The 15,546-nt window shown below is 43.3% G+C and overlaps 1 protein-coding gene across 1 annotated transcript in view; it reads left to right on the forward strand.

Annotated features, from left to right (window-relative positions):
- The window catches only part of LOC130124227 (microtubule-associated protein 4-like), a 79,807-nt gene that overhangs the window by 15,921 nt on the left and 48,340 nt on the right, over positions 1 to 15,546 (forward strand). Inside the window, exons 2-3 of the mRNA XM_056293680.1 lie at positions 4,199 to 4,285; positions 9,346 to 9,612. Of these exons, the coding sequence (XP_056149655.1) occupies positions 4,199 to 4,285; positions 9,346 to 9,612 (354 nt within the window). The remainder of the gene's footprint in view (positions 1 to 4,198; positions 4,286 to 9,345; positions 9,613 to 15,546) is intronic.

Consider the following 15,546-nt stretch of genomic DNA (forward strand, 5'->3'; position numbering starts at 1 on the left):
AAAACCCCTTAATTTCATTTCATCTGCATATCAACACTGTAATGATAGTTAAGAGAAATATCAACAGCTGCATGAACCTTGTTGCTGTGTGTTCTGTTTTTGTTATTTGTCTAAAATATCAATGCAGTTAATATGGAGGTATTTGGAAGAAATATTGTGGTTATTTTCCCCAATATGGCACACAGTGTGAGACATGCAGAGATGAAGAGAAAGAGAAAGGGAAAGTGAGTTATAGAAGGTGACAGAAAGAAAAAGGTAATGTTGATTCCTGTGGCGGTGGGTCCCAGAATGACTCTGCACTTTGGTGGTGTATCTCTGCCCGTGTGTGTGTGTGTGTGTGTGTGTGTGTGTGTGTGTGTGTTTGTGTGCATGCATATCTGCCTGTACAGTACACGTGTTGGTGTATTTAGTGTTTTCTTTCTGTGTATGTGGAGCTCGTGTTTTTGTCTGTATGTGTCTAAGTGGATGTGTGTGTTTGTGGTCTCACCTTAATGTAAAATTGTTTTTTGGGATGGTTGAACTTTCTAGACGTGGCGATGAAAAATAAATGTAAACAAACACATACACACACAGATACACAAACGTAGACATGAACACTAAATGTTTATGTTTTGGATAAAATATCACTGTATTTAAATAATTTAACCTCTCCGTTATTACAATGCTATCAGTCTTATCAGAATGCATTTCTCAAACTTTTGTGTATTTTTCTATGCATATTTTGCTTTTATTTATCAGAATTAAACAAGTTTTCTGCTTGAGTGCAGTTAATGTATTTTTTCTCCACTTTCTCCGGAGCGGAGCGTCTTATCTGACACGGGATCTGGTCATGGTGGTCTAAATGCAGAGCAGCTCCGTGTTCACAGGAGGAATTCATAACAACATGCTTTGTGGCTTTTTACATTCAGTCATGAAGTACACGGCAGCCATAATGGTCAGATAGCTTGATAGCAGATAGCTTGTGAAAGTTGTGGGTGGTTTTCAGTCTGTAGTATTCCAGGACCGTGGACAGAGACATAGACAAGTATCTTTATGCAAAGGTGAATCAGTTCATCTGGACACAAGGTTTAGTGGAAGAAATGTTTCATCACTCATCTAAGTGACCTCTTCAGTCTCAACTGACTGTAGGTATCCCCACCCTTATAAACAATACAGTAGCATGGCCGTCCGGGTAGCATAGCGGTCTATATTCCGTTGCCTACCGACACGGGGATCGCCGGTTCAAATCCCCGTGTTACCTTCGGTTCGTCAGGCGTCCCTACAAACACAATTGGCTATGTCTGCGGGTGGGAAGCCGGATGTGGGTATGTGTCCTGGTCGCTGCACTAGCGCCTCCTCTGGTTGGTCGGGGCGCCTGTTCAGGGGGGAGAGGGAACTGGGGGGAATAGCATGATCCTCCCACGCGCTACGTTCCCCTGGCGAAACTCCTCACTGCCAGGTGAAAAGAAGCAACTGGTGACTCCACATGTATCAGAGGAGGCATGTGGTAGTCTGCAGCCCTCCCTGGATCGGCAGGGGGGTGTGTGTGGAGCACTTAGATGAGTGATGAAACGCTTCTGTCAATAAACGTGTCCAGATGAACTGATTCAACTTTCTGGGAGACATACAAGTAGATATTTCTTTCTCTGCTTTTCCTTGTCTTCCTCATCCTTGTCACTAGCTGATGTCATTATCTGGTTTCTGTAACTCGTGTCTCAAGCCGTTTCCTGACATAGAAGAACCTGAGAGGTCCTTGTAGTGACTCGGCGGGGTTCTCTCCCTTCTCGTAACATGAAGTTCATTTTCTGCACATCTCTAACAACACTGACACAGATCACATAACTCCCAGTACTGAGATCAGCCAGCTGTGTCGCCCCCCCTTTAACTTGACTTTAATTTTCTGTAATTTCTGTCTTTTTTTTCTGCGTTCTTATAGTATGTATATTTGTTATGATATTACACTCACAAAGTCTCCTGCTGTTTTCTTAACGTAACCAGCAGTCGTCCCTTTATCCTGACGACAGATGTCTTTTTTCAGTTTCTTTTATTAAGCAGCACCTAGGCAAAGTGCGATACAAAAATAGTTTAAAGTTAATAATATATCAATTCACTTTATTTTGAATGAGTTATACACACGAGTGTCTCCAAGTACACAACTGCATTGATGTGTCTCTTTGTATGTACTATGTATGTCTTTATGCGTGTCGGTACGGGTATGCATGTGTGTATATGTCCTTGAATGCAAGCTTAAGATAGGGCTGGGTCAGTATCGATCATCTAACACCTCCTTGTGACAGAAAGTGTTGCCGCGGGAACCACAGCAGCTCTTGTCGTCTGGTTGCGTAACCTTGGCAATCGTCCCCACAGCGATGTGTCCTGTCTGCTTGCCTCACTGTTAAGATGCGCAGATATACTACACACAGACACAAAGATGCAGACCCAGACAGTCACAAATGTGCACGCATGCACACAGACACCCACACACCAACAGACAGACACACACACACATGCACGATGGACAGAAACAAACACAGACACACACACATGCACAATGGACAGACAAACACAGACACACACACACCAACCAACAGACACACGCATGCACGATGCAAAGACATGACACACACACACACACACATGCACGATGGACAGAAACAAACACACACACACACACATGCACAATGGACAGACAAACTCAGACACACATATGCACGATGCACAGACATGACGCACAGACACACACACATGATGCACAGACATGCACGGTGCACAGACACGATGCACATACATGACACATGCACACACACACACACACATGCACGATGGACAGAAACAAACACAGACACACACACACACATGCACAATGGACAGAAACTAACACAGACACACATACACCAACAGACACACACATGCACGATGCACAGACATGACACATGCACACACACACACACACACACATGCACGATGGACAGAAACAGACACATGCACAATGGACAGACAAACACAGACACACACACACACCAACAGACACACACATGCACGATGCACAGACATGACACACGCACACACACACACACACACACACACACACACATTCACGATGGACAGAAACAAACACAGACACACACACACATGCACAATGGACAGACAAACACAGACACACACATGCACGATGCACAGACATGCACAGTGCACAGACACGATGCACAGACATGCACAGACACACACACACACGCACGATGCACAGACATGCACAGTGCACAGACACGATGCACAGACATGCACAGACACACACACACACGCACGATGCACAGACATGCACAGTGCACAGACACGATGCACAGACATGCACAGACACACACACGCATGATGCACAGACATGACGCACAGACAGACACACACACACGCACACACACAGACATGCACAGTGCACAGACACGGCACACAGACACGCACGGTGCACAGACACACACACACACACGATGCACAGACATGATGCACACACACACACACACACACACACACACACACGATGCACAGACATGATGCACAGACATGCACAGTGCACAGACACGGCACACAGACACGCACGGTGCACAGGCACACACACACACACACACACACACACACACACACACACACACACACACACGCACGATGCAAAGACATGACGCACAGACACACACACACATAATGCACAGACACGCACGGTGCACAGACATGACGCACAGATGCACACACACACATAATGCACAGACATGCACGGTGCACAGACATGATGCACAGACACACACACTCACGCTATCGGCTTGTTTAGGGGCAGGGGTACCACAATAATGAGCAGCTAACGGCCTATAGAGCACATGATCTTGAGGAAATTACAGATTATATATAATTTGGCTTATGTGTTAGAAACACACAATTGTGGCAGGTCATACCTCAGTAAGTAAACAACAGACAGTATTCCTTGTAAAATATAAAATATCTGCTTGCAGTTTCGTTTGCATCCTAGCCATATTAAACTCTTATTGGTCCTGTCCAGTGCATTTGTTTGGTCTTTCTATGCTGGTATGAGAGCTGATCAGAACAAGAGCTCACACAGTCGGCCTGCTTGCTTCCACGCAATTTCCCATCCGAAAGGATCCCGCTGCAATGTTTTGGTTTGTTGATGGCTGTGTGTTGATGATGGTGATGATGTGTTGTTGTTTGTCTCTCTCAGGTCTGGGGTCGATGTCATCCATGATGTCAGTGGGGGGCCGTCAGGACCCACCAGGACAGCCGCCATTCAGCTCTGACTACCTGTCTGGTGAGAGTGAAGGAGTGTCACTTATTTGGTATTCGCGTCTGTCTGATTTGCAAGCTGCCAGTCATTGCATAATAGTTCATGCAGGTGCTTTCTGAGGTTTTTTAGGGGGATTTCCCCCCCCCCTTTTTTTCTCTCCAATTGTACTCGGCCAATTACCCCACTCTTCCAAGCCGTCGTCCTGGTCACTGCTCCACCCCCTCTGCCGATCTGTGGCGGGCTGCAGACTACCACATGCCTCTTCAGATACATGTGGAGTCGCCAGCCACTTCTTTTCACCTGACATTGAGATGTTTCACCAGGGGGATTTAGCACGTGGGAGGATCACGCTATTCCCCCCAGTTCCCCCTCCCCCCTGAACAGGTGCCCTGACTGACCAGAGGAGGTGCTAGTGCGGCGACCAGGACACATACCCACATCCGGCTTCCCACGCACAGACACGGCCAGTTGTGTCTGTAGGGATGCCTGACCAAGCTGGAGGTAACACGGGGATTTGAACCGGTAATCCTCATGTTGCTTTCTGAGATTTATGACAAGCAAAGCTTTTAAAATAGAGGAAGAGAACAAGACAGTACCGGTATTCTTTTGATTAATGCCGCAGCTGTAACAAGAAATATTATCGGTAACTTTACAGGTTAAATAAGATTCAAAGCCTCATATTTCACAGATAAGACTGAAATCACACACTAATGGACACACAGGCCAATAGTGACAAGTGAAAAGAACAATTTTATAGCTCAGTATATGAGCCCAACAACCCTCAAGCAGAAGAAATGGGGGAAAATAAAACAAGGAAAATGGGTTAAAAAGAAGAAGAAAAACACACAGACATTCAGTGTACTGCTATCAAAATAACTGAAAGCATTTGGTTGAAGTCAGAAATTATCCATCTGACCTGCATAATGGCATCTCCTCTGCTGTCTGCACCAAAGCAACCTCACTTTCTCAACTCTGTGTTCAAAGGTGCCTCTGATGATTTGTTCTGTCAACAACTTGTCAGGGGCGGTTTGTAATCAGAAAACATCTCAACATCTGCTGTGCATAAACGTTTCAGTAAGTAAATCCAGACAGGGTGTCCGGGTAGCGTGGCGGTCTATTCCGTTGCCTACCAACACGGGGATCACTGGATCGAATCCCCGTGTTACCTCCAGCTGGTCGGGTGTCCCTACAGACATAAGTGGCTGTGTCTGCGAGTGGGAAGCTGGATGTGGGTATATGTCCTGGTCGCCACACTAGCGCCTCCTCTGGTCGGTCGTGGTGCCTGTTCGGGGGAAAGGGGGAACTGGGGGGAATAGCGTGATCCTCCCCTGCGCTACGTCCCCCTGGTGAAACTCCTCACTGTCAGGTGAAAAGAAGCGACTGGTGACTCCTCATGTATTGGAGGAGGCATGTGGTAGTCTGCAGCTCTCCCCGGATCGGCAGAGGGGGTGGAGTAGCGACTGGGATGGCTCGGAAGAGTGGGGTAATTGGCCGGATACAATTGGGGAGAGAAAAAGGGGAAAATTAAAAAAGAAAATCTCCAAACATATGCTTTGAGAAATGCACATCTTTGCTCAGGGTAGGGCTGAGCAGTAATTCAATATTATTATATATATCATTTATTATCATTCAGTGGTATTGTGGCGGGATTTGGACATATATTGTATATTGTGATACAGTATTATGTTATCCAAATTAATGATAAGGAGAATCCTTTATCTAAAATCCCTCACAAAATGAGGTGTGGGATATTTGAGGGAGTATTATTTGAAAACTAGTTTTGGTTTGATGCTTTATGTTACCAAACAGTTCACTTCTTCAATATAGTGTTTTTGCATGTGTAGGCAGCTATCATGATGTATATCAATATTGTGTGAAACTCCCTCTGACTGCCATGATAATAGTATTTTTTATTTCATCCATATCAGCGTGACAATTGAAACTGGAGAGGAGCTTCTAGCGGTAATTAATTTGAGGCCAACATGAGATACTCGCGAGTTGAAAATCAAATTTACCCAACTGTCTCCAGGGACCGCATTTTAATCCCCCCCCCCCATAAATACTTTAGTGTGTGTTGTTGCTTAAACTACAAGATGAATAATCGTCTTACTTTATGTTGTTGCCAAGTTGTTAATGTGTTTTAAAGGTCGTGTTTCCATCCTTTGTCTGACTTGTATGACTTCCTTTTTTCATGTCATAACGTCTCATACAAACCACACAGGTCTTTAGCAAAGTTGAAGACACAGCTCCTGACTGAAGGACCAGCTGGTTCATGGCCATGTTCATGTCATCTCCTCACCTTCACCTCCACTCCCATGTGTGGGCACTGACTCGGCCTCACAAAACTTGTTGTGTAGATGTGTTCAGATCAGGGCTGTCCGGAATACCTGTCTTTAAGCTTCGGCTATTTGGCAAGCTTTTCCAAACGAATATCCAAGTAGGTTTAGGGTGGCATGGTGGCACAGTGGGTAGCGCAGTTGCCTCAGAGCAAGAAGGTCCTGGGTTTGAGCCTCAGGGTAGTCCAACCTTGGGGGGTCATTCTGGGTCATCCTCTGTGTGAGGTTTGGATGTTCTCCCTGTGTTTGCATGGGTTTCCTCCAGGTGCTCCGGTTTCTTCCCACAGTCCAAAGACATGTCGGTCAGGTGAATCGGCCGTACTGAATTGCCCGTAGGTGTGAATGTGAGTGTGCTAGCCCTGTGGTGGCCTGGTGGCCTGTACAGGGGGTCTCCCCGCCTGCCGCACAATGACTGCTCCCCGCGACCCTGTGTAGGATAAGCAGTTTGGATTATGGATGTATATCCAAGTATTCATTCTAAATCAATCAGCCAATAAAAACAAATCAAGGTCCAACACTTGCTTGATAACGAATGCAGCCACAGTGGTCATTTTCTCCTTTTTGATATTTTAAAGTTGATTGAAAATGAAAGCGACATCAACACAGTGTATTATTTGCATATTTTTTTTTTATCAAACAAATGAACACAGGACACAGTTTGGGAACAGAATGGCCTAAATAGACCAAATTACCATGTCATCATGGTAACAATTAAGACCCTGCCCTTCCGTGTAGCTAACGCTTCGGTTCAGCTTTTTTGGGCCAATCAAATTACTAACGAAGCAACATGCACACTGCACACAGGGGCATGATAGTATCTGAGTGGACGGCATCACCAATATCCAAATATCTGGATATTCGGGGCCCAGCGCTAATTCAAATCCCATTTCAGATTTTTTTAGATGACTTTTAGAACCCCGCATGAAGTTTTTACCCCCTTGAATATGTGTCCACAGTTTCTTGTGCTTTGTTTTAAGTTTTCATTCGAAAAAAATGTCGTGCTTCATGGAAACCAAATTAATGAGATCAAATTCATGACCAAGGAGAAGTTTTGCACAAAGAAAGTTTCCTGGTTGCTTTATTGCTTACCCTTATAGATGCTTTGCCCTGTCTCGGCCCCCCATTCAGTCTGGTGGAAACATGTCAGGGACTGATTGGTGAGGCGATGTGGTCTGTTTATGTCAGCCAGCTGCTCTGATCAGCTCCGACATCTGACATCCTCTCACTCTTTTGCTGTCCCTTTGGTTTGTGTCACTTCACATCACTCCCATCATTCTGTCCATCCATGGCAGCATGGCTCAGGAGGTAGAGCAGGTCATCTAGTAATTGGGAGGTTGCTAGTTCGATCCCTGGCTCCTCCCGAGAGAGTGTCGAAGTGTCCTAGAGCAAGACTCTGAACCCCTAACTGCTCCTGATGAGTTGGTTGGCGCCTTGCATGGCAGCCTCCATCATCAGTGTATGAATGTGTGCGTGAATGGGTGAATGTGAGACATACATTGTAAAGCGCTGTGAGTAGTCGGTAGACTAGAAAAGCGCTGTATGAATGTAGTTCATTTACCATTTCTCTCTTGCCTCTAACCCTCATTTTTCTGTCTTCCCTCTGGTGACCTCCCCTTCGTCCTCTCTGCTCTCTTTCTCTTCATCCCTCTTAAACTTTCTGTCATGTCTCTTTCCTTATGTCTCCAATTCTCTCTCCGTCATGGACTCTCAACAAACTACCTCCTCCCTCTCTCTCTCTCTCTCTCTCTCTCTCTCTCTCTCTCTCTCTCTCTCTCTCTCTCTCTCTCTCTCTCTCTCTCTCTCTCTCTCTCACCATCTGTCTGTCTGTCTGTCTCTCCCTCCCTCCAGGTCCTATGAGCATGATGGGAGGGTTGGCAGACCAGTATAGTCAGAACAAGACAAAGGACAGCAGCATGTCTGACTCACTGCTAGGTCCACTTAACTTTCATCTCCTCTGTTGTTGTTTTTTTTTGTTTATTGCTATTTATCTACCAGCTACCACTCGCCCATGAGCCCGTCACCGAATGCCGAATGCCACACACACTTAGCCAGGCAGATTTTGTTGCCTGTCATTTTTTTCCTTTATTCCCATCCCTCTGTTTATGTATTAATTTTGTTTTTTTTTGCCCTCTTTGTTGTCCGCTTGGTTATTATCACCCCATCACACAGCCTGAATATTTTTAAGCTTAATCCATGTTTATGGAGCGGCCTATTTTTTTTTTAAATCTGTTATTATTTTTAGCAGATTGTAAAAAAAAAATCTACCTTCAGTCTTAGTTTCTCCAATAATCTGCTGTCTCAGTGGTCCTTTACCCCAACCTATTTGATAGATGATAGAGAAATTACCCATTGAAAAGTGCAATATGAGATACAGAGAGATGCCTTAAGCTTTCATCTGCACTATCATAATGATATCTAATACTTATAATTGTTATTTGCAGCAAAAATGAGACGTTAAATACATGTTCATGTTGAGATAAGATGCTAAAGGTATGTTATTAAACTGCTGTGAGAGCATCTTTTGGCTGAAGAACTTGTGTAACACATTGTGATATGTTTTACCTTTGTGTATTAAGTGTAACCAGTTGATGTGTTGTAACCAAACTGACAATGTAATGATAAGTATGTTTAAACTGTATGGACTTGCATTGGTGTCATACTGTATCTGTACATACACAGTGTTAGCGGTGTTAGAGATAATTCTGTTATTGATGTATCTCTCTCCCTGTACAATTCCTCCATCATCAGGATACTCCCAGTCTGCTATGGGGGGTGCCAATCTAGGCATGGGAGGAGGTATGGGCATGGGGTCCGGCTTACCACCCTTCCAGTCTAGTATGAGCTCCGGCCTGGGCCAATCTGGCATGAGTTCTGCAATGGATGCCCAGAAGAACTCTGGCTTATTTGGTTTGGAGCCCAAAACCACAAGTAACACCAGTGGTAGCTCTCCACTGAAATCCAGTAACCCGTTTTCTTCTGGCGGCTCTGGAGTCCACTCTATGGATCATCCTACAGGTACCAGGAGGGGTTGGTGGATGTCTTATACTGAGCATCATGGTTGGGCACAATCAGAGGAGAGGAGTTTCTTAAATAATTTTGGCTCAGCTCTCTGAGATCCACAGTCAAAGAAATCAAACATGGATCAGAGAAATAGGACTCATATGCTAAATTCAATACTTGCACACTAAATCAAATGCTCCAAAACAGATCTATTCCAATATAGCAAACCAGGGTTCCCATGCATCGCGGAAAACCAGGAAATTTAAAGACTAGTTTTCCAGTCACAGATAACACCTTGCATAATATGCATATGTGTCTTATTCCACCCTAGAAGAAGACGGCTATGCTGAAAATAGTTCAGACTATAATGTAATTTTTAAGATTTCACTCAAATTGTCAATGCGAGATTAAAAAGTAAAAAGTATTAACAGCTTCAGAGGTGGATTTCCCTTCTTTTGAGAGGAACTGCTAAGGATCCTGGTCGACATCCAGCAATTGAGCTAAGCTAGGTTAAACTCACCATTCAACCAACCTTCATACTGCACGCACAGACATAAAAACGGTATCCAAAAATTTGTTTAACTGTATGTAAGTACCATGAGTCCGGGTAGTGTAGCGGTCTATTCCGTTGCCTACCAACACGGGGACCTTTGGTTCGAATCCCTGTATTACCTCTGGCTTGGTCAGGTGTCCCTACAAACACAATTGGCTGTGTCTGCGGGTGGGAAGCCAGATGTGTGTATGTCTCCTGGTCACTGCACTAGCGCCTCGTCTGGTCGGTCAGGGAGGAGAGGGAACTAGGGGGAATAGCATGATCCTCACACGCGCTACGTCCCCCTGGTGAAACTCCTCACTGTCAGGTGAAAAGAAGCAGCTGGCGACTCCACATGTATCGGAGGAGGCATGTGGTGGTCTGTAGCCCTCCCCGGCTCGGCAGAGGGGGTGGAGCAGTGACCGGGACAGCTCGGAAGAGTGGGTTAATTGCCTGGATACAACTGGGGAGTAAAGGGGGGGAGAAACAAACAAAACTCAGAAACTGAATTATCCCTTAAACCGTAATAAATCTGTTTTGAGGTGTTTAATTTCGTGTGAGAGTTGAATTTTCTCTGATCCAATTTCATTAATCTATCATGCTGGTTTTATCTTTTAATTTTGGAGGAGGTATTTTGTATTTGTCTTGAACTTTGAAAGTGTAAAAAGTGGATGGGGGATGGATGAGAGAAGGAAATAGGTTCCTAGAACAATGACCTTCACCCTTTCCAGTCCAGACCAGTCATGAAATATTAATTCTGTGCCATCAATGATTTATTCATTCATTTATAAAACATGACGAAGCATCTTTCTAAGCCAAGTACTGATCTTGTTGCGTGCCTTCTAAAATGTGTTGGTTGTTTTCTTGTTTGTTTTTTTTACATGTATTATTATTGATCGGTGGTAGCAGGAGTGAGACTGAAATTGCATTTTTAACAGTTAACCAATAAGTCAGTTTAAACCCATCTGGTAAAATGAACGTTATTCAAATAGAAACGTCTGTCAAGTTCAATACTTTTTCTTTCCACAAACAGAAATTTTGGTTTACTATTACTGAAGCACACCACATCTGACATACTTAAAGTAAACCAGATATACACTGCTCTACAGCACATATTTGGAAAAAAAAGGTTTATCTGTTAAAATAACATGTTCAGTCTTTTTAAAAGTGTCTTCATGAGACGCTGTAATGTCAGATAAGGGGCCTCAGTTCCTCCTACAATTATTAAAAAAGGGAATATCCTGTAGATTGAAAAAAATATAGTAAATAAGTATTTGGTAACTTGAATACATCATTTTATTTGGTGCATGCTAAATTCAGGACTTGAGGCCTTATTGTCTGAATGGTTCGGAAGAGGAAAGTGGGCAGTGAAGGCATGTAGTGGTTTTGACCCGTTTTTGAACCGGAATTAAAAGCTACCAGTACTTTACAGAGAATGTACAAAACATCAGGGATGCTTTCCTCATATTGCAGCGTGACCTGCTTCAGTCCTCAGAAAAGCTATTTGTGTTGACTTCGCTGGTATTGTATCTTTACTCAAAATGGCTCCTTCTGTCGCTTCCCACAGATATTTAACTGGGTTGAGATCTGATGAAAGGGTAGGCCTCTGTGTTCAGTTGTATTTAATGTCATGTTCATGGATTTATTTCATCTTAAGCTTAGCCTTGAGGAACGTGGCATTACCCTGCTTTTGCAGATGGGCACGGTGCTACCATGACAAGATGCACCTCATTGGCAATGCTGTTCAGATGCCCTGTGGCATTCACACATCAAGGACCATTACGGAGACCCATTTTGACACTAAGAGGGAAAATCCAGCAGAACTTCAGTTCTTGAAACATCCAAACTTGTGTGATCTTAGCCTCGTTGACTTCAGTTATATAAGCAATCCATGTCTTAAATGCCTTATTTAACCTGTCGGGCAGCACGGTGGTGCAGTGTTAGTGCTGTTGCCTCACAGCAAGAAGGTCCTGGGTTTGAACCCCAGGGTTATTCAACCTTGAGGGTCATCCCAGGTCGTCCTCTGTGTGGAGTTTGCATGTTCTCCCCGTGTCTACAGTGGGTTTTCTCCGGATGCTCAGGTTTCCCCCACCATCAAAAGAAACGTGCATGTTAGGGTTTATACTCCTGTCTGTGCCCCTGACCAAGGCGATGGGAAAAGAACTGGAGTTGGTCCCAAGGTGCAGCACGAAGGCGGCAGCCCACTGCTCCTAGCTACACAGCTCACAACTAGGATGGGTCAATTTGCAGTAACTGAATTTCCCCAAGGGGATTAATAATGGAAATTTGATTAATTAAAGTGGAAAGACCAGGTGAAATTAAGTAGGGATTAGTTTCACCTGGATTCATTTGGTCAGTCCATTTCAAGCAGAGAGCTGGTATTGTTGTTTTGTACACTCAGAATATTATCGATTAGTGGTTACGCCTGTGGGACAAGCCTTGGTATTCAAGTTTGAGAATGCCCTCATAGAAACGATGCTGCAGGAAGTTGCATTTTGAGCATTTCCCCTGTCTGTAATCGGACAAGAATTTTCTCACACATTTCCAAAAACCATATTTATCCCCAAATGATACTGTTTTCTAGAGTGGGATAGAAGAAGGGTGAAATACCTTGTCAGAAAAGGTAGCAGCACTAGAAGTTAAAAGCAGAACTGTATTACACATATTGCAGTTTGGAGTAAAGCAGCCTTTTATGTGACATGTTTTGAGGACCATTAACTTCACTATCAATCTTAACAGGGTCTTGTATTGTCTTGGTTACATTACAGTTGTATTCTGCCTGCTGCAATCCATCAAACTAAAACAGAGGTGCATGTAAAGATTGGTTATCTTCAAGATCTTAAGTCTTTCACTACCCACATTAATGTATGGATTTGCAATACTGCACAATGGAAATATATCTGGTGTCGTATTTCAGCTTACTTGTGAGTGCAAACCAACTTCTTTCACTGGTTAAAGGGGAAACTCGATGTCGTCGAATGTAATTTTCTAGAGCCTTCTCAGTATCTAACATTTCATAATCACAAGAATATTGACCTCACCCTAAAAAATGTGAATTATGTAAGATTTAAAACCTCCCAGCCATACCAGGTTGAGGGTTTTATTTTTTGGCTCTGTTCTCTTCTGTTTTGTTTCTAAATATAGTCCTGCTTGTTAAAAGCCAACTTGTGGTACTTGCTGATCATTACATAACCGTTACTATTCTAGTCCAATGTCTACAGGAGAAGAAATATGCTGCATCAGCAACAATTTACTACAGGCATTTTCAACAGACTACTGCTTTCTTATGCTTGCAGGTGCATTTAATGGATGTTTAAACTTGTTAGATTAAAGATTCAAAGAGGGAGGCCTTATAAACTGGTTACTAAATTCAGCATTTAGCTAAATGAAAACAACACGTAACGTCACCAGGTCTGCAATCATACGAAATACCTGTAGAGACTGAGGCCTCAGAACCTGGATGACAGCAGTCAAGGGCCCATATAATCTAAGCTTCAGATATGTCAAAATGTTGCCACCAACAAAATAATGGACAAAAAAAAAGACAAATTTGGGCATCCGGGTGGCATGGCGGTCTATTCCGTTGCGTACCAACATGGGGATCGCCGGTTTGAATCCCCGTGTTACCTCCGGCTTGGTCAGGCACAATTGGCCGTGTCTGCAGGTGGGAAGCCAGGTGTGGGTATGTATCCTGGTTGCTGCACTAGTGCCTCCTCTGATCAGTCAGAATGCCTGTTCGGGGGGGAGGGGGAACTGGGGGGAATAGCGTGATCCTCCCACGCACTACATCCCCCTGGTGAAACTCCTCACTGTCAGGTGAAAAGAGGCGGCTGGCGACTCCACGTGTATCAGAGGAGGCATGTGGTAGTCTGCAACCCTCCCCAGATTGGCAGAGGGGGTGGAGCAGAGATTGGGATGGCTCGGGAAGAGTGGAGTAATTGGCCGGGTACAATTGGAGAGAAAAAGGGAGAAAAAAATCCCCCCAAAAAAGGTACATTTTCAGTTTATTACCACTGCAATTCACTGTAATTCTCTCACCTTGCAAGCCATTCAAGTCCTGCTGCTAGTTTACATGGGTTTGCAAGGCTAGCTGTTCTCTATAACTAGCAAAAATTAAGTTTCATAAACTGATTTCTAGACATATTAAGTAAACCCAAATGCTAACCAGAATCCAGGTCAAGGATGACTATATATTGCAATAAATGTGTTCTGTCTTGGATGTGCATATCCAATAGCATTTTAATGGGAAATCTGTGTAATGCTAAGTTTATACAAGAGTCTCATGCTTGCACCAATGAAAAAATCTTTTTCATCATTTGACTCTAATTGGTCAGAGGTTTTCTTTATATCCATCAGATGTTCATTTATTTAGTATGGGAGACTCATGAAAAAATGTGACTGTTGATTTTTTTTTAATCACACTGGAAAAAAAGTTAATATAAATCAGAACCCCTGTGGAATAGAAGATGTTTTTGATCATCAGTTGGATGTTATTATGTTGGGCTCATTTCTTTTTTTTCCAAGTCTGTTTGGTTGTAATCACATGTAGCTTATCCCTGAAAGAAGATTGATATGTTTGACAATATGTTTACATGTGGTCCAGTACTCGTGACCTTATGTCACGTTACTTACCCCTTCTCTACCATCTGTCTTCAGTGGAGATTCATTCAGATATGTATGTCCAAAATCCATTTTCTACTATTTCCAATGTCCAATGCAGGGCGAAAATTTCATTGTAACAAGAAATTCTTAAAAAGAGACCTATTCTCTGTTTTTTTATATTGAATCTGTTATAATTGTAGATGAATGAATTTCATATGCCCTATGTTTATCAATCAATGTGAAACATGGAACACCATACTTTTAGTTTTAACCCAAATTTAAAAATAACTTGCTCAGTTTTTTAATCTCTATGTTTCCACATAGTTAGATTTAAGTAGAATTTGGGGAAAAAAATCATGCAAGTTTTTAATTGGCAGCAAAATTGTGCAAAGCTCATACAGATTAAATTCATTAACACTGGTGCCATGCAGATCTACAAACCTCATCTTTTCCCGCCATTGCTAATGTTCTTTTTGACAACTTTTTAGGTAATTAACGGGTCACATCGCCTTCACTGTTTAACAGGTTGTTTTCCTGCTGCACCAAGGCAATTTTTTTTTCAAGGCTTGTTTATTTTTTTAAAAATGGGTGTTTTGGAAATACAAGGTTTCTGCAGGATTCTGATGTAAGCTTTTGTGAAAGAACATTCCTCTACCCCTTCTTTCATAATGCTGTGTTTTTGTGAGCAATACTGTTCCTGTTGGCAGAGTGCCAGACTCCAGATTATGACCAACTCCCATTAAATACCTTATCATATTAAATATGGATGATAATGCTCTTGCACCTTCTCTGCAGAGAGCAGTTTAGAGCTGTGT

This window comes from Lampris incognitus, chromosome 14 (genome assembly GCF_029633865.1).
Source record: "Lampris incognitus isolate fLamInc1 chromosome 14, fLamInc1.hap2, whole genome shotgun sequence".
Classification (NCBI taxonomy): Eukaryota; Metazoa; Chordata; class Actinopteri; order Lampriformes; family Lampridae; genus Lampris; species Lampris incognitus.